The following is a 27,247-nucleotide window of genomic DNA, read 5'->3' on the forward strand; positions in this document are numbered from 1 at the left end:
GCGTGCCAGTTCATTGAAGTGATTTGTGTAACCTGCATGATCCGCACCTTGCATCTGCAGGTTCCAAAACTCATGCTCGAGTTTCTGAATTTCGTGGATTGGGCAGAACCTTTCTCTCATTAGTATCTTAAGATCATCCCAAGTCATAGCATTAATCACATCCTGCCCGCGAGATTGCACAATAGCATTCCACCAGTTCAAAGCGTGGTCGGTAAAAGTGCAAGCTGTATACTTTACCGCACAGTCCCCCGGACAATTACTTATGTTAAGGACCGATTCCGACTTCTCGATCCATTTCACTAACCCGTTCGGTCCTTCAGTTCCAGTAAACTCCATTGGTTTGCACTCCATAAAGTGTTTATACGCGCAAACTGGCCTAATATTGTTTTGATTATTGTTCTGATCTCCCGGCCCTAGTTGCGGGTTCGGTTGCGGGTTCGCATTGATGTCGGCGTTAACCTGCGCCCCGATAGTGGGGATAACGGCTTGAAGTTGTTGTGCTATCAGTTGGGCAATTTCTGCCTCTGTCATTTGAGGTACACGTTTCGGGGCCATTCTATGATAAACAATAGATATGTATGTATCAATGTCACATAGTTAATCATCACTTATCACATTTTCAGTTACCTCATACCACACAATTCCATTACACATCACATAATTTCATCACACCTATAGATCCACGACACATATAGTCAAAAGCATCGTCATGTATATATATAATATCATCGTCATACAATCGTCAAAATATGCACAGAGACTTAACCCAAAAGGGTCAGTGCTTAAATGTGCGGTCAAAACTGGTCACTAAAGTGACATACATGCATCATACCACACGACACCAACTACGAGAGTCGAAAATACTATGGCTACATCCCTACCTCGACATAGGCATAGCCCAGTGCTTGGTAAGATGTACAAAAGGTACATCATCTCTATCTATACTAGAAAGAAAACCATACTAGGAACGCCACATCCACCACGTCAACCCTGCAAAACCTGCTACCAAACCTACAATAGCGCCAGTACATCCATACACTAAAGCTCGAAAATGATCCTGCTCATGATGGACGTATCCCATACCCTGCTGTAAGGCAATGATCGCATGCTGAAAGATGATCAAGTAATCTCCCATAGACCTCCGCTGCTGCTCCTCCCCTTCCCCTTTCCACACTTATGAGCATGGTAGCCCTCCCAGCCATTCAGGGAGCCTTCCCCACCTGTTTGGGGCATACCAGTTCCTCCTCAGGAGGTGCCTGCTCCCATCACTGAGAGCAGCCTGATGGGGTTCCTGTTTGAGCAGATTTCGTTATTGAGGATGGCACGCGATGAGGACGAGCAGCAGCGGAGGTCTAAGCAGGCGATCATTGCCTTACAGCAGGGTATGGGATACGTCCATCATGAGCAGGATCATTTTCGAGCTTTAGTGTATGGATGTACTGGCACTATTGTAGGTTTGGTAGCAGGTTTTGTAGGGTTGACGTGGTGGATGTGGCGTTCCTAGTATGGTCTTCTTTCTAGTATAGATAGAGATGATGTACCTTTTGTACATCCTACCAAGCACTGGGTTATGCCTATGTCGAGGTAGGGATGTAGCCATAGTATTTTCGACTCTCGTAGTTTGTGTCGTGTGGTATGATGCATGTATGTCACTTTAGTGACCAGTTTTGACCGCACATTTAAGCACTGACCCTTTTGGGTTAAGTCTATGTGCAAATTTTGACGATTGTATGACGATGATAATATATACATACATGACAATGCTTTTGACTATATGTGTCGTGGATCTATGGGTGTGATGAAATTATATGATGTGTAATGGAATTGTGTGGTATGTGGTAACTGAAAATGTGATAAGTGATGATTAACTATGTGACATTGATACATACATATCTATTGTTTATAATAGAATGGCCCCGAAACGTGTACCTCAAATGACAGAGGCAGAAATTGCCCAATTGATAGCACAACAACTTCAAGCCGTTAACCCCACTATCGTGGCGCAGGTTAATGCTGGCATCAATGCGAACCCGCAACCGAACCCGCAACCAGGGCCGGGAGATCAGAACAATAATCAAAAAAATGTTAGGCCAGTTTGCACGTAAACACATTTTATGGAGTGCAAACCAATGGAGTTTAATGGAACAGAAGGACCGAACAAGTTGGTGAAATGGATCGAGAAGTCGGAATCGGTCCTTAACATAAGTAATTGTCCGGGTGACTGTGCGGTAAAGTATACAGCTTGCATTTTTACCGACCACGCTTTGAACTGGTGGAATGCTATTGTGCAATCTCGCGGGAAGGATGCGATTAATGCTATGACTTGGTATGATCTTAAGATACTAATGAGAGAAAGGTTCTGCCCAACCCACGAAATTCAGAAACTCGAGCATGAGTTTTGGAACCTGCAGATGCAAGGTGCGGATCATGCAGGTTACACAAATCGCTTCAATGAACTGGCACGCATCTTGCCAGATATGGTTCGACCGGAGTCCAAGAGGATCGAGAGGTATATCTGGGGATTGGTCCCGGAAGTAAGGAGTATCATTAATTCGGTGGAGCACCTGACCATGCACGAAGTGGTAGCTAGGTCAGGCACGGTTACGTACGACATGGTTAGACGGAAGATTTTGACAATGCCGGGAGAGCCGGCAGGAAATAAGCGAGAGGCCCCGGAAAGTAGTCGAGCGGGGGCAGCCATACCGAAGAGGGGGAGAGCCACTACTCAAAGCTACGCCATGACTACACCAACGGGAAACTCTGGTGGCTATAAAGGAACAGCCCCAAAATGCAAAAAGTGCACTTTGCACCACTATGGTGCATGTCAAGCAGGGAATTTCGGGGACGTAATTTCTAAACCAGGGGAGACTGTGACACCCATGGCGAAACCAGGTACACCCTAAACGGTCCAAAACTGTAAAGCACACTTAACACTTTAATTACACGAAAACCCTAACAACATGTGTGACTTATGTGCTTGCTTGAACGATATTTGTTATGTCTCGGAGGAATCCGAGAACACGTTATGAATGACATGACACTAATAAGGACCCATGATGTGAAATTGGTATCCTTAGACTTTAAACACGTGTTAAACCAGAGCTTTCCGTTTAACAGCGAACTAAACCTTTGACATTGATTATTAGGTTATCGGTAGCATCATTTAAGATTTCGAGTTCCAGGAACAACTTAGTTTTGTGCCTTAGACTGTGGCATAAGGTTTGAAGCCAATCAGAGATCAGGCACGCAAAACGAAGCAGCTTCCCGATTAGGGAAACGCTTTCGTTTCAGGAATAACATAAGGCAATCAAAGATCGATCAAGCTTAAAAACACTTAAACCACCCTAATACAAGTTTTATGATTAAAACGTAACTGGGTTCGGATTTCAAGACGGTTATGCATGATTTTTAAAACCGAGTCTTTTGACACTAATTACGCGCGAAACGGAGTCCATCACGCAAATCGAGAACGCGTCCGGGACCCGTAAACGAACCTAAACACTCAACGGAAGATAAAAATCATCTTTTAGCGCTCAAAACGAAGCACGAGGTGTCCCTTGGGGGACCCACACCCAAACCGCCCCCACCCCCATTATTTAATCAAAAAATCAAAAATTTCTTTTATTTATTTCATTTTAACACAAAATCCTTTCCAAAATCTGGTTTCTCTCAAGAACAACCAGCTAAATTCACAAGAAACTTCAACAAATCAAAGGTATTAACTCAAATCCATAAGGTTTTAAGCATGGGTTCTTGATTAAACATGGTTTAGGCCATGAAAACCCTTTTTAATCCATGATTTTTGGAAGTTTAAACATGTTTATGGGCTGAATATGAACACCATATGGATTCCCTGGTGTTATATGGCAGCCATCGTTACAAATCTTTGGGGTTTGATATCCTAATCAACACCATAAAGTTTTAAGCATGGGTTCTTGATTAAACATGGTTTAGGCCATGAAAACCCTTTTTAATCCATGATTTTTGGAAGTTTAAACATATTTATGGGCTGAATATGAACACCATATGGATTCCCTGGTGTTATATGGCATCCATGGTTACAAATCTTTGGGGTTTGATACCCTAACCAACACCTATTCGACAGAAATCGCTTAACTAGTCGATTAACCGAAAAACAATGAAATAAGGCTTGATTGATCTAAGTTCTAGCATATTTGGATTGTACTTGATGTGTAGGTACTGAATATAGCCCACACATACTTCTTCACTCACAAGGAACGCTTGGAATCGAAGCTTGCGCTAGGTATAACATCCGAAAACTGAATCTAGGATAGGCAGAATTTTGTTTTGGCTATAACTTGGTCCCTGTTATTTGGATTGAGCTGAAATTTGGGGTGGTAATGAAGGGTTGTCTCAGGAAGGTCCACGTAAAAGTTTAGAATTTTTGGAATTTTCTACGATTTTTGGTAAAATTTTGACTGTTTTACCAAAGGAATTCTGGAAAAAATTCTAAACGAATTCAATAAATAACCAAATTTTACAGAGACACTAAGGAACATATGAGGAATGTTCTGAGAAAATTCGGAGTCCATTGGTTGAGTTTTGATTTGGGATAAAAATCCGCGTTTTTTGCGAATTTTCGGTAGCCGGAAACGCACCGAAACGAAATTGGAAAAATCGTAAAAATTTTGGATATGTTTCTGGAAACATAAGGGATGTCCAGGAAATTTTTGGGAATTTTTGGATCACTAATGGTAATTAATGTTAATTAGGTGGTTAAATATGGTTTTATAAATAATTTATTTAGACAAGTAAAATGCCAAAATAAATTCCTAGAAATTTTTCCCATATTCTACAGATTTTTACCGTGTAATGAACCTGCCGGAACTGGGAACTGACCCAACCCGACCAATACTATAATTGGAACACGGGGAATATTCTGGAAGATTCCAGGGCGGAGTGGACACTTGGGGTGTGTCCAATACCAATTCGGGAAAATCTCCGACGGTGGAAACGGAAACTCAAAATTGGGCAACCTGGACTCCCCAAACACCCAAACTACCTTAATGAGAAGTTAATAATTCTTAAATAACAACGTGTTGGCACTATTGGTATTCCCGTACCATTATCCGAACACGTTAAACTACTGACATTGGCCGGCACACGAACTGGTGCCCGGAAGCCAAACTGAAAACTAATACTACCCTGACCTCCATCACCATACCCGTGTCCTATAGACTCAATCCGGGGTGAAAACTCCTAACTAAATCCAAGTTATAACCATTACCGACTTAGATACTGATTTGAGTCCTTACTTGCATGTGTGCTATTAAAGTTGATTTCGTTGATTAAACACTCTTTAGCCGAGACTACTATTTGCACTGTGAGTTTCACTTCCCCCACTTTTAAACTGTTTTCTTGTTTTCTGGGGTGATTTGTATGTTACAAACTGCGTTAATTACCCCAACTTGTTATGATGTGAATTATCTAACACACGACATTAGCCCCGATACAAGTGATTAACGTAAGCCGTGGGCAGTGGATAGTACTATTGGTCTGACAAACCTAGTTGCCCGCCGGACAGGAGCGGCCGGCAGCCAGGCAACTGCACGCTTCCTAACTAGGTTATGTTGTTAGACATAACTACCCGAGGGCATTAAACTGCATGTGATGCAAGTGGTGCGATTAAGTGTCTGTGTGACACAGTACGATTAAAACAGTCTAGGTTTCACTTGTGACATTCGTGTAATTCCATCCATGAACCGTGATATGTGCAATTAAACATGTTGATACATTTTGAAACGAAACAACCAAACCAGTGGAACTCACCGGCATCGTTTAGCTGAATTTTTTTTAAAACTAACATGCATTTCAGGTAAAACGAAACAGGAGTGAATATGTACGTATGGAAGGATCTAGTAGGCGGACGTAGCATAATAAAAGCTATAATGGCTTGTAGTACCGCTTTTAATATATGGTTTGTAATGTGATAGTTCGAAGACGTTGTAACCGATGCTCCTGTTTTATGTAATGTAATGTTTTTAAATTAAAATGTTTTTAAATTATGCGGAGTGCCATGTGTCTGCCGCACCCCGACTCGACCGAACTCGAAAACCAAACTTTAAATATTACAACCCAAACCTTGTGAATACCACTACTCTCCACCCTCTACCACCTACTCTTGAACACACCACTCACAATCAAGCGGCCAAAGATCCACAGTGGCAACATGCTATGGATTCGGAATTCAACGCGCTTATCCAGAATCAAACGTGGGAACTTGTACCATCAAATTCTCACACACTAATCGGTTGCAAATGGGTCTTCCGAATAAAGCGCAATTCCGACGGTTCTATTGATAAATATAAAGCCCGTCTCGTGGCGAAAGGTTTTCTCCAACAACACGGGAAGGATTACTTTGAGACATTCAGCCCCGTCACTAAACCTATCACCATTCGCACTATTCTCTCGATTGCTCTCTCGAAAAATTGGCCGTTACGACAACTCAATGTCAACAACGCCTTTCTTCATGGTGCTCTTCATGAGGATGTCTTTATGACACAACCACCGGGCTATGTCGACCCTCAATTTCCTCATCACATTTGTAAGCTCAAAAAGTCCCTATACGGTTTAAAACAAGCCCTACGCGCTTGGTACTTTGAGCTTACGAACTTTCTTCTTCGCTTTGGATTTCGCAAGTCCTTAGCCGATGCTTCCTTGTTCATTTACCAAAAACAAAAAGTCACTTGCCACTTCATGGTCTATGTAGATGATATTGTTCTCACCGACAACGACACACAATTTCTTGACCACTTTGTTGAAGCCTTAAGTATCAAATTCTCTATTAAGGACCTTGGAATGCTTCACCACTTCCTAGGCATTGAAGTCATCCCAATGCCCACGGGCCTCTTCCTATCTCAACACCGCTATATCCAAGATATTCTTCATCAATTTCAAATGGATGGCGCAAAAGATGTCACCACACCTCTTAGTGCCACTGAACCTCTATCCTCTTCTGACTCGTCTCCTCCGGTCGATGTCACACCTTATAGGAAACTTGTTGGATCTCTCCAATATCTAGCCTTCACTCGTCCGGATATTTCTTTCGCCATCAACAAGCTTTCTCAATTCATGCATAATCCACGCCAAACTCACTAGCAAGCTCTCAAAAGGGTCCTTCGATACTTAAAAGGAACACTTCATCATGGTCTCTTTTTAAAGCGAAATTCCTCCCTTACTCTCTCAGCTTTCTCAGATTCTAATGGGGGGGGGGGGTGTACATGATGTCGGTCGGTCAACAACAGCCTATATCTTGTATCTTGGCACCAACATTGTCTCATGGAAATCTACGCGCCAAAAGTCAGTCTCGCGATCCTCTACGGAAGCCGAATACAAAGCATTAGCTAATGCTGCAGCCGAACTTACATGGCTTAGAAGTCTACTTACAGAACTGGGTATCGTTTCTTCTTCTATGCCTACGTTATTTTGTGACAACACAAGTGCAACTTATCTATGCGCAAATCCGGTCTACCACTCTCGTATGAAACACGTTGCCCTTGACTATCACTTCGTTAGAGAACAAGTCTCGGCTGGCCGTTTACGTGTCCTTCACATCAGCTCTCAAGACCAACTTGCTGACATGCTCACCAAACCACTGTCACACGCACCGTTTCTACGTAACCAATCCAAGATTGGTATATCCGACGGATCCTCCATCTTGCGGGGGCGTATAAGGCATAACGTAATTCAAGGAACATAATATGGAATGTATAATTAGAATATTGCATTCTAACCTACTGGTCTACATACCTAAATTAGGAGCATGTGTCACTTCTGTAAAGATGCATTTTCTCTATTATATTTTGCCTATATATGGCACTTGTATCATGTACTGTATGTATCATCAAATAACAATATTCATTCAGTTATTATAGTTACCACTCATGTTTTAAGTACAACTACTCTACAAAATTGAGTTTTTTCCCAAACTAGTGTAGATACAAAAAGTATTTACCTATTTGGGTACTTTGAAAAATATTTACCTATTTGGGTACTTTTCTATATCCCTTTAATTTTTTACCTAATTTATACATTTCTTTTTATTTTTCTACCCAAAGTAAAATTAGATTACTCACAGAATTAGAATCAACAAAAATATGAGTAATTATTTTTTGTAAAAAACTAAAAATTCTGCAAATATTCAAAAAAAATCTGCAAAATTTCTACAAAAAAATCTGTGAAAAATCCACAAAAAATCTGCAAAAAAATATATTAAAAAATTCTACAATAATTGTGCAAAGTTAAAGAAAATCTGCAAAAAAATATTATAAAAAAAACCATATAATATACACTAGTTTGGGAAAAAACTCTATTTCTTTTTCCGTTTTATTTTCTTTTTATAACCTGAAATTGTCTAGGCCCCGTTTAAACTAAGCTCATAAAAAAAATAAAACAATAAATTCACAAATTTACCCCCTAAGTTATATCGATTAAGTGATAGTAATCTGGTGGAAAGTTTTATATTTCAAACAAGTTTATTTAAATTCAAGCAATTTATAAAATAAAGTTACAAATTTCGAATTTCTTGAAATTTGAGTTTTGAGAAAAAATCCAAAGTATTTTAATTATTTCAATTTTATTAATAGTGATTATTTCTTCAATATTCTGTACGTATAAGTAGTTTAGTTTTTTTTTTTATATAGATATTAACCCTAAATGAACTACATAATGTGGACCATCAAATCCACCAACTATTACCCTATAGATTATATGGTTTTTCTTATAATAATTTTTGTAGAATTTTTTTAACTTTGCACAATTATTGTAGAATTTTTAATATATTTTTGCAGATTTTTTGTGGATTTTTCGCAGATTTTTGTGTAGAATTTTTGCAGATTTTTTTTTGAATATTTGCAGAATTTTTTATTTTTTTAGAAAAAATAATTACTCATATTTTTGCTGATTCTAATTCTGTGAGTAATCTAATTTTACTTTGGGTAGAAAAAGAGTTAATTACATAGTTAGTCCCTGTGGTTTGCATAAAATAACATACTTAGGTACTAATAGTTTAAAATCACCTTCTAGGGTATTAACTTTTCATTTTGTAACATTTGGAGGTATTAACTTCTAGGGTATTAACATAGTTAGTCCCTGTGGTTTGCACAAAATAACATACTTAGGTACTAATAGAATGTGATTTTAAACCTACAAATAACGTTAATACCTCCAAACGTTACAAAATGAAAAGTTAATACCCTAGAATGTGATTTTAAACTATTAGTACCTAAGTATGTTACTTTGTACAAACCACAGGGACTAACTATGTAATTAACTCGGTAGAAAAATAAAAAGAAATGTATAAATTAGGTAAAAAATTAAAGGGATATAGAAAAGTACCCAAATAAATAAATATTTTTCAAAGTACCAAAATAGGTAAATACTTTTTGTATCTACACTAGTTTGGGAAAAAACTCCTACAAAATTCATATGAAACACTCATAAGTTACTACTCATGTGTCGAGTACGACTAGTCTAGAAATTCACATGAAACACATATAACTAAACTGGGTATCCTCTATATCACCATGCAAGTGACACCGGCCAGTAACTTATCTATTATAAAAAAGTAACTTGTCTATTATAAAAAAAATATGCTTGAATTTGTTGATGGTTCTTGTAAAAAAAGAAAAATCCTTGTGAGACGTTTTGAGTAAGATTTATATTTAGGAGATGTTATCCAGACATTGCATATGTTTACAAAAGATTTAAAACTCTAAAGTTTAGTTTACACAAAAAAAAAACATGTTTAGTACTTGGTCAAAATGGGACTTCAATTTGACTTCTATGTGGAGAAAAATCGATTCTCTTACAAACTTGCATCCTCGTGTAACGCATTAAAAGAGATATTTGATTATAATCAAAGTATTAGACTAATACTGCTTCTTATCGTCTTGATGAAATTGCTATAGTGTCAAAAACCTTTAAAAATAAAAATAGCTTTCTAATGAGGCCTTTTTCTGAGATGCACACATTGTAATAAAATGTGCATACATTTTTTTAACTTTACAGGGTGTAGTAAAATATACTTTGTATAGTATAGATTCATATTTTTCAATTCAATTCAGCTCTATTGTATGGCTTTTTGTTCTAGTTCAATATGTCTAAATTTTAAGGGTGAAATGTAGATTATTGAGTTTTGGTCACTTGTGTTGAAGAGCTGGATATTCCGAGGGCATGATTACAACTGATTAATGTGTCAACGACGACTGAAGCTGGGCACATGAGGTTACTTGCTGCGAATCTAGGAGAGAATTTTGTTCTTTGTGTTCTTGGTACAAGTGTTTGAGATTATAGGTTTGTATTATTTTTGGATGAGAAATTACTTGTGATTTCATTGTAATATGCCATTAAAGATTTAGGCAATGTTAGTGCCTTCTTCCTGATTGATTTCGATTCAACTTCTTCATATTCAGTATTCTTTACGAGGTTATACAACTAATACTTAGGCTAGGTGGTGTGGTTTAAAGCCCCTAGGGGCTGTATTACGCCACATCAGATCCACGTCAGCGCCATGTCACATAGGGGCTTTAAAGTCCCTCTGTTTAACTTGCATGCAATGGTTTAAAGCCCCTTTAAAGCCCCCTTATTAAACAAAATACAAAAAACAAAAATAAAGAGAAAAAAAATTGATTGGCCAAAAACAATGGGACCCACCAGCCCCTCCCTCTAGCGCTCGTTACTGGGCTGGCGAGCCTTCAATGGTGCCCCCCCTTTGGCGCTCAGGGGATGGCACGGGGGCACTATGGGGGGCTAACGAAGCTGTGTTGGCCAGGGCGGTATACCACACCCCTGACCTTATGAAACAAAACAACATAAAGAATAGTAGAAACCTGCAATGCTCCTTTGTATCTCCAATCAAGTATCCAATGTCAGCAGAAAACCCAATAGATATCACCTAAAGTGGAAGGTGTAGTTTAGGGATCCAAGATTCATCAAGCAAAATTAGCTAAAATCACATATTCTGTAATGATGCCTACTGCGATTGATATCATGAGAGTTCCAACAAAAATAAATGGTCGTCTTCTCCCATATTTTGAAGAGCATCTATCACTCCATATGCCAACACAAGGTTGAGCCTAAAAAAATACAATGACACATGCTTAGTTTACCAGGAAGAAAAACAGAAAAACAAAGGGCTTGTAGATATTGAGGTGTGTAGTAAATGCAGGGTACATGTTAGAATGGGATAGGGCGTCACATGTCACAATTCTGTGAGCCCAAGATTTTTTTCCCACGTAATTTTAATCACATCTTATTGGGTTGCCCACGAGCCGATCGGAGCTGAGCCAGGCCAAGCTCAGGCTTGACTCGATTATAAACCGAGCCGCTCGGCTCGGATTTGAAACCGAACTAAAAATCTTAACTCAAGCTCAGCTGATTAGGCTCGAATTTAAAAATAGATATTAATACATTGCTTCAAAATTCAATAGTTTAAGATACGATTCAATAATTCAAAAAGACATATCAAAAAATAAGTTCAACCTGCTATATTATAAGCCAAATTCAAGATCAACCATATACAAATAAGCGAAGTTTCAAATCTCAACGAAATACAATACAAGTTTATTAGCATCCAAATCAACTTCCAAACATGTCATAGATATCTAAGTGCACTTCTAAATACTTGAAATAATAACCATTTTTCTAAAAATATATTATATGTAAATTAAAATAAAGTATATAAAAAGTAAAATAATTTGAGCTAAGCTGAACCGACCTAACAAGCGAGCCAAACCGAGTCAATTTGGCTCGTTATGAATCGAACCGAGCTAGGCTCACTTTCCAACCGAGTCGAGCCTGCTCGGCTCGTTTTCAAACCGAGCCATATCAAGCGAGCTTTTTCCGAGCTAAATCCGAGCCGCGAGCTTTTTGGACAGCCTTACATCTTATATCATTTTATAATTCCAAAATCACAAATACAAACTATTTAATATTTTCTTTATTCAACCTAGGTAATACACGAGTTTTTAACCTAAAAGTGTTGCCATACATTACATGAGTTCAAATCTAATTTAGTGTAACGAGGTCATGATCTCTGACAAAGAAAGTTTTGCCAAATCTCATAGGTGGAATTTGACAATGTGTTTCGATGACAAGCCGGGAAACAACACATAATAATGGGTGATAAAAATGGGAAAGCATGTTCTAAATGTCCCCAATACGTTATAATATGAACCAGAATTATATATAGCAAACCAAAAGTCAAGATGATTAATGTTGTTCACCATTAGTTGGATTTTGAAAAAGGTGGACAAGGTGGATTTGAAAAGGAAGTAGAAGAGGATGTCGATATAGTGGAGGCATCAAGTCATCAAAAGAGTGGAGCACATATTAATCAACAAGAGAAAAGAATGAATTAAAATGTGAAGGGTCATTTGTTCACGAGAAAAAGGTAAAAAAAAAAAAAAAAACAACACAAATCGAAAACAAACAACAATGATGCTCGTGGAAAAGAACTCATAAGCATGCAAAACATTCAATGTTGCATTGTTAAATAATTATAAAGAGATGATTGGGCTTACTTCTAAGAATCAAATCTCAATCATCCTAGTTATCATAGAATTAAAGAGTTTCACTTCTTAGGGTGGTAAGACAATTTTGAAGAGTTGACTAGGCTTATTATTGAGGGCTTAGGACAAACACGAATGATTCTTGTGGCAAAGAGATCCAAGCATGCATAACATTCAATGTTGCCATGTTATCTAACTTTAAAGAGATGGCTGGGCGTTTCCTATGATGCGTGTGTAGTGTAATATTATTTTGATAAGTATTTAAGCCCCTTTACACTTTTAGCCAAGTTTTAAATTTATAAAACGCGATATTTACTAACACTAAACACACATATGGGCAAGTGCACCCATCGTGGACGTAGTATAGTGTTGGTAAGATACCGAGGTCGTCCAAGGACACAAGAGCTTTTAATACCGGTTTATCCTCAACGTCTAATCAAATCAAAAAGTTAGAAAAATGTTTTAAACTAAGAAAAATAAAAACTAACTAAATGCTGAAAATAAAAATAAAATAAAAACAGATAGACAAGATGAATCACTTGGATTTGACACGTGTATTAGTATAACCTTTGATTATTTTCGCACTTTTGCACTTGTTTAAGAGATTATCTTAGTTATTGTAGTAGGCCCCTCTTTTGAAGGCGACGTTACCCTCAACCCAGTAGTTTGAGTCAGCAAGGATACAATCCTAAAGGGTCGGATTATTGAAAGATAATGAATTAAGTTATTAATCCAAATTGTGGTAGGCCCCGCTTTTGGCGGTGACGTTACCCTCGGCTAAGTAGTCTGAGTCAGCAGGGATACAGTCCTAAATAGCCGGGTTATAGTATTAATAGTAGTTAACTTATGAGGGTGTCAAAGAGTTTGGATCCCCGCCATCCAATACCTATGGGCATTGAAGGAGATCCTACTAAATTTGACCCAGGTCCCAAGCAGGACCTCTAAACGCTGAACAAGGGCAAGACCCTTACCAAACCGTTCCCTTAACTCCCGACCAGGTAGCCAACATACCTCCATATAGACCGTGGAGATATAAATGGTGAAAATCTTTTATTTTATATAGACAGTAAAATTTCGGGAATAGCTTCCCGATGTAGTAACACCCTCTAGCCGATGGCTCCTCGGTTGTCATTCAAAGCCATTCTTCTATCTCCCTTGGGAGGTAGAAGGTAGCTTCATTCTCTTCGGTGTCTCGAGGAGGAACGCTCACCGGGACTCCTTGCACCACCCTTGGTTGAGGTACTTGGTGCATGGCGTGCCATTCGGCTGGAATGATGACCTCGGGTACTACATTCCACGCCCTTTGGGTTATTACTGGAACCAAATGCGGGGAAGCGAGAAGGTTTAACCTTTGGTGCAGGAGGTTTACTTCTCGCAGGCAGCCCTCCAAACCTACCGTCAGATGATTAATACGGTCCACCAATGCTTCTTCTACCCCCGTCATTTCGTCTATGGCTTTCCTCAAAGCGTAAACGTAGTTTACTAGGGAATCCTCCGCCGTGGACGATCTCCTTCCATTTCGGTTATTTCTTGAAGATGTTCCGCTGTTTCTGCTGGCCATTTTCTGCGAAATAAGCCGAAGATAACTAAACTTTTTGCAAAACAGTACCTCGAACACGGCCCCATGCTCAGTGAGCACGGCCCCGTGTTCAGCTGTCTGCAGGATTTTTGTCTAACGATTCCAGGTTTTTAAATTATTTTAATACACTTTTATTTGTGTTTTAAGCTCAGATAATTTAAAACAAAGTTATAGAACTAACTTTAGACAAGAATCCGTAGCAAAAACTCCTACAAACCTTTCATAGAAGGTTGGAATCATGGGTTTCCAAGCTTCCATGGAGGTAAGGTTTGAAAAATTTTGGAAGAAGGAGAAATGAACAAAAGTGGAAAAGACAAGATGGTCCTTAGGAACCTTCTTTTAGCACTTACCTAGGATGGTATATGTGAAGATCCCAGGAATCTCTGCTTGGTGAAGTGGTAAAAAATGAGCAGGATTCAGGCTGCATTTAAAGAAAACGACAGCACACTGGACACGGCCCCGTGTCCGCTGGACACGGCCCCGTGTGCAGAGAAAATCCTGACACATTTTGTCCGTATTCTGACAGAATCAGCAGAGAATCTTCTGAGTGAACACGGGGGCGTGTTGACCGGGCACGGCCCCGTGTCGGCAGGCTGTTTTATGGATTTTTGTCTCTTACTAAGGAGTTAATTTATATCGGGTGGCTCTTGACTTGTTGGAACAACCCCAAAGTGCCTAAGATACCTTAATTGTCCTATACTAAGGCGAGAATGCAAGAGGTTGTCGGTGAGGGTGATTCCTATTTTCATTCTAGGTGGACAAGTCCAACCCTTTCCCGGGCTCTCGTTAAAGAAGGTGTATGCCGAATCGCTCAGGTCTATGTATGCACCGAACGAGGTCGATGGGGAGTCCTTCACGGCACAATCGGCACAGGGACGACTATCGTCCACGTCTTTTCTAGGTAAGAAGGTATTTTCGGGAGCAACGAGGTTGTCGGAATGCGGTTCCAACATTTCCTCATGGTCATCATCTTGGGATGGATCTAAAAAATCCTTCCTAAGTTCTTTTGACCAATTGAGAAGTAGTTCTTCTAGTTGAAATAACTCGTCAAGGAGCATTTCTCCTAGAATATCTGGCTGGGCGCATTCGAGGGAGAAATAGTGCTTATTTTTACTTTCGCCTCTCTTAAGGTTATAAGGAATCGGTGGGTCTATATAGTGGGGCCTCTAAGTGAGAAAATAAAATTTTAATTCCTCATGTTCGCCTCCACATATTCGACACCACAAACCATAAGAGTGCCGAAAGTAAAAAGACTTACTATCACTCATGTTTGTGTCAGAAATTACCAACCGCCGGGATCTAAGGGTTCTGTTTTCAGCAACTGAATCTTGGGCATGGGGGCGTGTTGAGTGGACACGGCCCCGTGTTCAGCCTACTGTCTGGCTTAAAACAGGATTGTCGGTTCCAATGATTGAGCACGGGGCGTGTTCAGCAGGCACGGCCCCGTGTTGAGCTCTGCAGAAGCTGAAAAACTAAAAAAAAATCCTAAAAAATTAAAGAAAAATAAAAATATGATTAGGCCGCTTATTCCTAACTTTCTTAAAATCCTTGTGTCCCCGGCAGCGGCGCTAAAAACTTGATGCGTGTGTAGTGTAATATTATTTTGATGAGTATTTAAGCCCCTTTACACTTTTAGCCAAGTTTTAAATTTATAAAACACGATATTTACTAACACTAAACACACATATGGGCAAGTGCACCCATCGTGGACGTAGTATAGTGTTGGTAAGATACCGAGGTCGTCCAAGGACACAAGAGCTTTTAATACCGGTTTATCCTCAACGTCTAATCAAATCAAAAAGTTAGAAAAATGTTTTAAACTAAGAAAAATAAAAACTAACTAAATGCTGAAAATAAAAATAAAATAAAAACAGATAGACAAGATGAATCACTTGGATCTGACACGTGTATTAGTATAACCTTTGATTATTTTCGCACTTTTGCACTTGTTTAAGAGATTATCTTAGTTATTGTAGTAGGCCCCTCTTTTGAAGGCGACGTTACCCTCAACCCAGTAGTTTGAGTCAGCAAGGATACAATCCTAAAGGGTCGGATTATTGAAAGATAATGAATTAAGTTATTAATGCAAATTGTGGTAGGCCCCGCTTTTGGCGGTGACGTTACCCTCGGCTAAGTAGTCTGAGTCAGCAGGGATACAGTCCTAAATAGCCGGGTTATAGTATTAATAGTAGTTAACTTATGAGGGGGTCAAATAGTTTGGATCCCCGCCATCCAATACCTATGGGCATTGAAGGAGATCCTACTAAATTTGACCCAGGTCCCAAGCAGGACCTCTAAACGCTGAACAAGGGCAAGACCCTTACCAAACCGTTCCCTTAACCCCCGACCAGGTAGCCAACATACCTCCATATAGACCGTGGAGATATGAATGGTGAAAATCTTTTATTTTATATAGACAGTAAAATAATGCCAAGACACCACGGACAAACGATAAGGAAAGATCACCTTCAACATAAGTAACTAGTTATTAAAGTCATTAATACAAAACCAAATAAAAAGTGCAAAAGATTAAAAATAAAAAGTATTATACTAAAGACTTGTCTTCACCAAGTGATGTAAGAGACTTAGGCAAACATGGCCTTGATTGTCAAGAACTCTTACGATCAATCTTGGATCCCGAGACGACTCACACACTCTACGATGGACAATGGATGATGGTGGTGGATGATGGTGTTATGGTGGTGGTGGGTGGTGGATGAAGTGTGAGAGAGGTGGTGTGCCAAGGGATGAGAGAGAATGAAGCCAAGCTTCTCTATTTATAGGCTGAACAGAAGGCTGGACACGGCCCCGTGTCCGTCTGACATTCTCTCTCTTCATTAATTGTAATTGCGAATTACAATTAATGCGCCTGCTGTACTTTCACCACGCCCCCGTGCCCGCTGGACACGGCCCCGTGGTGGGCAATGGAAGCTTCTACTGGTTTGTCTTTTCTGCTGCTTCCTGGGCACGCCCCCGTGTTCGCTGGACACGGGGCGTGTTCAGACTCTGTTTCTTCTCCTTTGCTTTGGGAGGTGCCGTTGAGGGTCCGGGCAGTCTACTTTTGTTCCTTTTCTTGTATTTATGGTAGAATTAGTTGTCTTTTTGCTTCTTTTGTGATTTTGAGCTCATTTCATCCTGAAAATACAAAAGGAAGACAAAAACACTCTTTTTCCAACATTAGTACTTAAAAAGGGTTAGTTTTATGCCTTAATTGATGTGATTTATATGTTGCATTTTACACACATCAACTACCCCCACACTTGAACTTTTGCTTGTCCTCAAGCAAAACTCTTTAAATGTGGCTTACACTCCCAAATGGAATAGGTAGAAGAGAAGTTTTTAGCTTGTCCTAGAGTGTCGGGAATCCAAGGTCTTTGTAAGTTTTATTTTTATTTATTTACAATCCTATTCGTTATGATTTATTTTGAACGTTTCATAAGATAGATTACTTATTTGGGCATAGCATGCCTTATTAAAATTCCATTTATATACAAGTTCACATACCTCACGGGAGATCACTCAACACTCGGCCGAAGGTGTATATTTTAGTGAATCACTCGAGAGCGGCACGGAACTTACGCCTTCCATAGGCTTGCCAAGCAATCAATCCTCCTCCTTTTTAACTTTTTACCTTTGTAAATATCAAGAGGACTTTTGGGTGAAGGGTTAGGCTTGGGTTAAAGGTGGGTGGTTGGGTTAGTGGTTAGTAAAAAGGGCGAAAATCGTAAAAAGCGTCGGTTTTCGTAAAATACCTTGTTTTTAGTGACTTTTTATTTTGAAGTATTTCTCCAAACAAGCTTTTTTTATAGCTTTTGTTTGTTTTTGACTTCATCATTTTTTTTTCATATGAAAAGGCGAGTTTACGAAAAACCGAGCTTGTTACTAAAATAAAGGGTGAAAAATAAAAAGGGTTTTTGGTGGGTAAAAAGAGTTTTGGGTAATGAAATGAAAGGTTTAGGCTCAAAGGGGCTATCTAGGGGGATTTTGGGTAGGTAATAAAAAAATGAAAAATAATGGTTTTGAAAGAAAAATGGTTAGTCCTAATGCCTCCATCATTTACTTACTTGGGTTTAAGTTGGTAAGGACCGGGAATGTATTGTCGTGGCAAGTTCTAGATTTGTAAGAACCGAGCGGCTATTCACACAAGAAACGAAAAATGAGCATTTAATCTAAATATGTATATTTTTGTGCTCAATAAAGGCTCAAAACTCACTTTTGTGGGAATGGGTTTTTAATGTGATCAAGTATATATAATCGAATTTTTAACTAGACTTGTTATGCCCTTTCATAATTTTCTTATTTTGGTTCTTTTTTTATCACGACGCTATCGGTTGTAAACTTGTAAAAATATAACCTTTTTAGAACTTGTTATTCCCAACTTAAACTAAGACAAGTAAATAAAAAAATGAAAAAGTTTTTGAAAAAATTTGGGGTGTTTAGCGGTTCCAATAGAGTTTTGTGTAAGGCTTGTGTTTAGGATTTTGCAAAATTTCAAGGTTTTAGCATCCCCCCCACACTTAAATTACACATTGTCCTCAATGTGTCCAAAAATAAAGTTTTTGGTTGATTAGAATGTGTAAAAGTGGGTTTAAAAGCAAAGTTTTGTGTTACTGGCATCCTGGACACGGCCCCGTGTTGACCGGGCACGGCCCCGTGGTCAAGTGCCAGTAACAAAAATTAGAGAATTGAAACAAAAGCCTGGACACGGGGACGTGTCCGCTGAACACGGCCCGTGTCCAGTTACCTGAACTGGGTGATTTTCTGCAGGGGGCTCAGCACGGGGCCGTGTTGGTTGGGCACGGCCCGTGTTGAGCCTTCTGTGATGGAGATTTTTGTCGGGTTGCTCTGTTCTTCTTGCATGGTTCCATTTTTTTCGTTCCCTTTTTCATCCATTACCACCATGAGTGTGTTTTATTCTCAAAACAACCATCAATCTTAAAAACCATCATAGCATTGCAAATCATAGAGAGACATTACATTAAGTTAGCTAAATAACTAGGGGATACATAAGGTTATCATAAGGTTTCTACTTATTTAAGAAAATTTCCGGAATAGCTTCCCGATGTAGTAACACTCTCTAGCCGATGGCTCCTCGGTTGTCATTCAAAGCCATTCTTCTATCTCCCTTGGGAGGTAGAAGGTAGCTTCATTCTCTTCGGTGTCTCGAGGAGGAACGCTCACCGGGACTCCTTGCACCACCCTTGGTTGAGGTACTTGGTGCATGGCGTGCCATTCGGCTGGAATGATGACCTCGGGTACTACATTCCACGCCCTTTGGGTTATTACTGGAACCAAAGGCGGGGAAGCGAGAAGGTTTAACCTTTGGTGCAGGAGGTTTACTTCTCGCAGGCAGCCCTCCAAACCTACCGTCAGATGATTAATACGGTCCACCAATGCTTCTTCTACCCCCGTCATTTCGTCTATGGCTTCCCTCAAAGCGTAAACGTAGTTTACTAGGGAATCCTCCGCCGTGGACGATCTCCTTCCATTTCGGTTATTTCTTGAAGATGTTCCGCTGTTTCTGCTGGCCATTTTCTGCGAAATAAGCCGAAGATAACTAAACTTTTTGCAAAACAGTACCTCGAACACGGCCCCGTGATCAGTGAGCACGGCCCCGTGTTCAGCTGTCTGAAGGATTTTTGTCTAACGATTCCAGGTTTTTAAATTATTTTAATACACTTTTATTTGTGTTTTAAGCTCAGATAATTTAAAACAAAGTTATAGAACTAACTTTAGACAAGAATCCGTAGCAAAAACTCCTACAAACCTTTCATAGAAGGTTGGAATCATGGGTTTCCAAGCTTCCATGGAGGTAAGGTTTGAAAAATTTTGGAAGAAGGAGAAATGAACAAAAGTGGAAAAGACAAGATGGTCTTTAGGAACCTTCTTTTAGCACTTACCTAGGATGGTATATGTGAAGATCCCAGGAATCTCTGCTTGGTGAAGTGGTAAAAAATGAGCAGGATTCAGGCTGCATTTAAAGAAAACGACAGCACACTGGACACGGCCCCGTGTCCGCTGGACACGGCCACGTGTGCAGAGAAAATCCTGACACATTTTGTCCGTATTCTGACAGAATCAGCAGAGAATCTTCTGAGTGAACACGGGGGCGTGTTGACCGGGCACGGCCCCGTGTCGGCAGGCTGTTTTATGGATTTTTGTCTCTTACTAAGGAGTTAATTTATATCGGGTGGCTCTTGACTTGTTGGAACAACCCCAAAGTGCCTAAGATACCTTAATTGTCCTATACTAAGGCGAGAACGCAAGAGGTTGTCGGTGAGGGTGATTCCTATTTTCATTCTAGGTGGACAAGTCCAACCCTTTCCCGGGCTCTCGTTAGAGAAGGTGTATGCCGAATCGCTCAGGTCTATGTATGCACCGAACGAGGTCGATGGGGAGTCCTTCACGGCACAATCGGCACAGGGACGACTATCGTCCACGTCTTTTCTAGGAAAGAAGGTATTTTCGGGAGCAACGAGGTTGTCGGAATGCGGTTCCAACATTTCCTCATGGTCATCATCTTGGGATGGATCTAAAAAATCCTTCCTAAGTTCTTTTGACCAATTGAGAAGTAGTTCTTCTAGTTGAAATAACTCGTCAAGGAGCATTTCTCCTAGAATATCTGGCTGGGCGCATTCGAGGGAGAAATAGTGCTTATTTTTACTTTCGCCTCTCTTAAGGTTATAAGGAATCGGTGGGTCTATATAGTGGGGCCTCTAAGTGAGAAAATAATATTTTAATTCCTCATGTTCGCCTCCACATATTCGACACCACAAACCATAAGAGTGCCGAAAGTAAAAAGAATTACTATCACTCATGTTTGTGTCAGAAATTACCAACCGCCGGGATCTAACGGTTCTGTTTTCAGCAACTGAATCTTGGGCACGGGGGCGTGTTGAGTGGACACGGCCCCGTGTTCAGCCTACTGTCTGACTTAAAACAGGATTGCCGGTTCCAATGATTGAGCACGGGGCGTGTTCAGCAGGCACGGCCCCGTGTTGAGCTCTGCAGAAGCTGAAAAACTAAAAAAAATCCTAAAAAATTAAAGAAAAATAAAAATATGATTAGGCCGCTGATTCCTAACTTTCTTAAAATCCTTGTGTCCCCGGCAGCGGCGCCAAAAACTTGATGCGTGTGTAGTGTAATATTATTTTGATGAGTATTTAAGCCCCTTTACACTTTTAGCCAAGTTTTAAATTTATAAAACACGATATTTACTAACACTAAACACACATATGGGCAAGTGCACCCATCGTGGACGTAGTATAGTGTTGGTAAGATACCGAGGTCGTCCAAGGACACAAGAGCTTTTAATACCGGTTTATCCTCAACGTCTAATCAAATCAAAAAGTTAGAAAAATGTTTTAAACTAAGAAAAATAAAAACTAACTAAATGCTGAAAATAAAAATAAAATAAAAACAGACAGACAAGATGAATCACTTGGATCTGACACGTGTATTAGTATAACCTTTGATTATTTTCGCACTTTTGCACTTGTTTAAGAGATTATCTTAGTTATTGTAGTAGGCTCCTCTTTTGAAGGCGACGTTACCCTCAACCCAGTAGTTTGAGTCAGCAAGGATACAATCCTAAAGGGTCGGATTATTGAAAGATAATGAATTAAGTTATTAATGCAAATTGTGGTAGGCCCCGCTTTTGGCGGTGACGTTACCCTCGGCTAAGTAGTCTGAGTCAGCAGGGATACAGTCCTAAATAGCCGGGTTATAGTATTAATAGTAGTTAACTTATGAGGGGGTCAAAGAGTTTGGATCCCCGCCATCCAATACCTATGGGCATTGAAGGAGATCCTACTAAATTTGACCCAGGTCCCAAGCAGGACCTCTAAACGCTGAACAAGGGCAAGACCCTTACCAAACCGTTCCCTTAACCCCCGACCAGGTAGCCAACATACCTCCATATAGACCGTGGAGATATGAATGGTGAAAATCTTTTATTTTATATAGACAGTAAAATAATGCCAAGACACCACGGACAAACGATAAGGAAAGATCACCTTCAACATAAGTAACTAGTTATTAAAGTCATTAATACAAAACCAAATAAAAAGTGCAAAAGATTAAAAATAAAAAGTATTATACTAAACACTTGTCTTCACCAAGTGATGTAAGAGACTTAGGCAAACATGGCCTTGATTGTCAAGAACTCTTACGATCAATCTTGGATCCCGAGACGACTCACACACTCTACGATGGACAATGGATGATGGTGGTGGATGATGGTGTTATGGTGGTGGTGGGTGGTGGATGAAGTGTGAGAGAGGTGGTGTGCCAAGGGATGAGAGAGAATGAAGCCAAGCTTCTCTATTTATAGGCTGAACAGAAGGCTGGACACGGCCCCGTGTCCGCTGGACACGGCCCCGTGTCCGTCTGACATTCTCTCTCTTCATTAATTGTAATTGCGAATTATAATTAATGCGCCTGCTGTACTTTCACCACGCCCCCGTGCCCGCTGGACACGGCCCCGTGGTGGGCAATGGAAGCTTCTACTGGTTTGTCTTTTCTGCTGCTTCCTGGGCACGCCCCCGTGTTCGCTGGACACGGGGCGTGTTCAGACTCTGTTTCTTCTCCTTTGCTTTGGGAGGTGCCGTTGAGGGTCCGGGCAGTCTACTTTTGTTCCTTTTCTTGTATTTATGGTAGAATTAGTTGTCTTTTTGCTTCTTTTGTGATTTTGAGCTCATTTCATCCTGAAAATACAAAAGGAAGACAAAAACACTCTTTTTCCAACATTAGTACTTAAAAAGGGTTAGTTTTATGCCTTAATTGATGTGATTTATATGTTGCATTTTACACACATCATCCTACTTATCATAGGGTTAAAGAGTTCCCCTTAATTGGTCGCTCTCCCCCCCCCCCACCCTCACCCTCTCCGCCGGTCGCCGGAGGCTCGACGAAGGAAGGTACGTTGGGTTAGTGTGCGAGGTCACCCTTCTCTGTGGTTTGACCTTTCCCTCTAACGTGATAATACCCTACTTCCATTCGCCGTCTGGGACTCGGCACGTTTCCGGAAACCAATCGCCGGAGGCTCGACGACGAAGTGTGCTCGGGATAGAGTGTAAGGTGTGACCTGATTGCATATCGGCTGCTAATCTAACGTCACCTCCCCCTCTATCTGGTGTTCCACGGAATCCATTCGCTTTCCGGGATATCGATTTCCTTGGTGTCCTATATGGAGGAGGAAGACCCGTGGGTGATTCCCCGTCATCTGCGGAAGAAAGCTAACGCTCAGAACCAGGCTTTTGACGAAGGAGTTGGGAATGAAAGGAATTCTAACCGGAACGTGACTAAGTTTTTCATCACAAACCTCCCCTCGGGCTGTAGGCCTTGGGATGTGGCAGAGTTTTTCAAGGTGTTCGGTGATATCTGCGGGGTTTATATCGCAAGGAAAACTGACAAAAGGGGGAGGAAGTTTGGCTTTATTAGCTTTAAAAATGTCTCGGATGTTAAAGGGATGGAACGGGCTCTTAGCGGAACCAAGATGGGTGGGTCTAAGATTGTTGCTAACCTAGCTAGATTCGCCAAAGAGAATGTTGGTGTTGTTTATGATTCTAAAGATAAGTCTGTGGGCAACGTGTACAATCATCACAATCCTCAGATGGATAATTACATCCAGAATAATTCGTTTGTGGATCGAGGAAAAGGCAAACTCTTTAGTGACTTGTTTAAGGAAGATAAGCCTAGCCACGACGTCAAGTTCAACTCCCCATCGGCGACGGGTAAGGTCATTGATATCTCAGATAACACCCTTGCTTTCAGGGACCTGATTGGGCTTGCTTTGGTTGGGAGATGCAAAGATATCGGGGTCTAGAGGAAGTTAAATATTATTACGGCGAACAACAATTTTTCGGGGATCTCCTCAGCTACTTGGGGGGACTATCGATGCTTCTTAAGTTTGGAAATGAAGACAGTTGTTCCAAATTTTTGCTTGATAACAAAGTTTGGTGTTCTTGGTTCTCTAGTTTGGATCCTTGGAACGGCCAATCCCTTCTGTTTGAAAGACTTGCATGGATAAGGATTATTGGTGTTCCCATGCATTTAGCTGACAACGACGTGTTGAATAATATTGCAGAACATTTCGGCAAGATTGTTCATGGTTCGAACCTGGAAGCTGAGGACGGGAATCTGTCGGTAAGCTGGATAGGGCTGCTGGTTGGAGAAGGTGAGAGGATCCGTGATTTCATCACTCTGAAGTGGTCGAACAAGATGTTCCGGGTATGGATTGAGGAAGAATTCAGTGCTTGGGTTCCTGAATTTGTTGGATTAGTGTCCGGTCCTAGCGTTGATTTGGATTCTCTGTTTTCGAATGAAGAGGGTGAGAACAATCTCAACGACGTCTCGGGTGACGGCGGAGTGCCGGATAAGGGAAGTCCGTCTGGTGTCCGGCTGGAAACTGAAAATTTGGATTGTGAAGCCGAAAAGTCTCCTACCGTTATTGCGGCTGACGTGAACGAGTCTTCCAATGAAATCCATAATCATTATGTCGGGCAAAGTGTTAACGTGGGATGTGCGCAGACTTGTAGTGGGGCCCAAGGTGAACGTGGTTTTAATGTTTCCCCTAACCGAGATATTTTATTTTTTAGTTCTCAAGATAATGGGGCCAGGCCCAAGAAAAGGTCATTTAGACACAAACCTAGAAAGCCCAAGTCAGCTCTCCATGGTGTTTTGAGCCCTAATTCGGAGGAAAGGCCCAGAAAGAGAAACAGGGACCAGGTGAATTCCGTTTTGACCTTAACCTGAAAGCTAATGACGCCGCTCCTGAACCTCATCAGGCGGATCCTTCCGCTGAGGTTTCTTCTCCTCTAGGTTCTCAATTTCTTTCTCCTAATCTAAACCGCAACGGTATGGCCAACACGGGCGAGCAGGGTGATGACTCTGGTCCCCAGGTGCAGTTTGATCCGGGTTCTGTGCTAGTTAATGACACTCTCGAGAACAGTGAGGAAGATGAGGTTTCAGCAACAATCCATGTCGGGAACTTGGTAGGAGCAAGTTTAATCAATCACAGCTCCCTTATCAGAGACTCAATCAGAAAAGAAGGTAACAATGTTGTGAATCAATGAATTGTTTGTCCCTTAATATTAGAGGAATTTCCGGGGGTGTAAAAGCGGCTTGGATAAAGGAGATTAGGAAAAGTCATAACATCAGTGTTATCGCCCTTCAAGAGACGAAGGTTGAGAAGGTATCTAATGCTTGTATTGCGGGTATTTGGGGGAATAAGAACTTCGAGTCCGCTCAGGTGCCTTCGGTGGGGCTTTCTGGAGGTTTAACTTGGATTTGGGACCCGAAGGTCTTGAAGATAAATTCGATTATTCACAGCAGGTCTTTTTTGATCATCAAAGGCTCGGTTATTGGGAGTGGGGATTCTATCAACCTGGTCAACGTCTATGCTCCGCAGAGTACTGCGGCTAAACTTTCTCTATGGAATGAGCTGTCTACGCATATTGATTCGGATGAGGGGATGTGGCTTCTTGCTGGGGATTTCAACGCCGTTAGGTCGGCGGACGAAAGGAAAAGGTCGTCTTTCAAACCGGTTTGCTCCAATAACTTCAATAATTTTATTTTCAACAACGATTTGGTTGAGTATCCGATGCAGGGGAAGAGATTTACTTGTATCAGAGACAACGGAAGAAAACTTAGCAAATTGGATCGGTTTTTGGTCAGCTCTGAATTTTTCAACAAATGGCCCACGGCTTGTGTTCGTGTCCTGCCTTCCCGGTTCTCCGACCATTGTCCCATTGTCCTTGAAGTCGTGAATTTAAAATATGGTCCGCGCCCGTTCCGGATTTTTAGTTCATGGATTGGTAAGCCTGGTTTCGAAGAGGCTATCATGTCGGCAGTGGAAGGCTTTGTCCCATCTGATCCTCCAGACTCTAGTCTTACGGCTAAATTCGCCCTTATCAGAAAAGAATTGAAAATTTGGAGAGACGATTTTTTATCAAAGGAAAAGGATAGCGAGGCCGTGGCATTGGCTGAATTGGAATAGTTGGAAAGTGTGATGGAGTTGAGGGACCTCTCGGAAGAGGAGGAATGGGTTATGGCAGAAAACAGAAAAATTATCAAAGAAGTGGAACTGAGAAGAAACTCACATATTAAGCAAAGAGCTTGCTCCAAATGGGCGGTAGAAGGCGATGAGAATTCAAAATTCTTCCATGCTCTCATTAATAACATGAAAGCCTCGAACACGATCCATGGTCTTAACATTAGCGGTAGTTGGTGCACTAAGCCTTCCCTAATTAAAAAGGAGATTTTCTCGTTTTTTAGGGATCGATTCAAAGAAAACACTCATAGTAGGCCGGAGCTTCTTTGCGAGAATATAAAAAAGATATCGGAAGCCTACAAGAACTTTTTGGTTGAGCCTTTCTCAAAGTTTGAAATTAAAGATGCCGTTTTTGAGTGCGGAGATGACCGGGCCCCGGGCCCGGATGGTATGAATCTTAGGTTTATTAAACATTTTTGGGCGATCTTCGAAGGCGATTTTTTCAGAATTTTTGAGAGGTTTTACAGTAGCGGTGATATCAGTGCGGGTAGTGGCTCTTCGTTTATCACTCTTGTTCCGAAGGTTATTGATCCAGTTTCGCTTAACAACTACAGGCCGATTAACCTTGTTGGTGTTATCAACAAAGTGATTTCTAAAGTTGTTGCTAATCGAATTAGGATGGTTCTGGATGGAATCATCTCCGACTCTCAGTCGGCGTTCCTCTCTGGTAGATACATTTTAGACGGGCCTCTCATCATCAACGAAATCATTTCTTGGGTTAAGAAACAAAAATCGAAGGCTTTCCTCCTCAAGTTAGACTTTGAAAAGGCCTATGATAATGTGAGTTGGGGTTTTGTGCTTGAGATTTTGCGACAAATGGGGTTTCCCGATATCTGGCATCCTTAAATCAGCTAGTTCCTCGGTCTTGGTTAATGGATCGCCTACGTTTATTTTTAAGTGTGAGAAAGGGATGAGACAAGGAGACCCTCTCTCTCCTTTTCTTTTTTTGATCGTCATGGAGGCCCTTTCGTGTATGTTCGATCGTGCTAAGGAGGAGGGAATTATCAAGGGTATCCGTACCCCCAACGCCGGGCCAATTATCTCTCACCTTTTGTATGCGGATGATGCTCTAGTTATAGGAGAATG

General features: G+C 40.7%; 1 protein-coding gene across 2 annotated transcripts in view; it reads right to left on the minus strand.

The window, feature by feature from the left end:
• The window catches only part of LOC110940361 (sucrose transport protein SUC3), a 43,189-nt gene that overhangs the window by 10,713 nt on the left and 5,229 nt on the right, over nucleotides 1–27,247 (minus strand). Inside the window, exons 3-4 of one of the 2 annotated variants that reach the window (XM_022181908.2) lie at nucleotides 10,998–11,096; nucleotides 10,851–10,915 (exon numbers count right to left, since the gene is read on the minus strand). In XM_022181908.2, the coding sequence (XP_022037600.1) occupies nucleotides 10,851–10,915; nucleotides 10,998–11,096 (164 nt within the window). Of the gene's footprint in view, nucleotides 1–10,850; nucleotides 10,916–10,997; nucleotides 11,097–27,247 lie in introns of those variants that run through there. The other variant, XM_035990206.1, reaches the window with a different exon arrangement.

The sequence above is a fragment of the Helianthus annuus genome, chromosome 5, assembly GCF_002127325.2.
Source record: "Helianthus annuus cultivar XRQ/B chromosome 5, HanXRQr2.0-SUNRISE, whole genome shotgun sequence".
Taxonomy (NCBI): domain Eukaryota; kingdom Viridiplantae; phylum Streptophyta; class Magnoliopsida; order Asterales; family Asteraceae; genus Helianthus; species Helianthus annuus.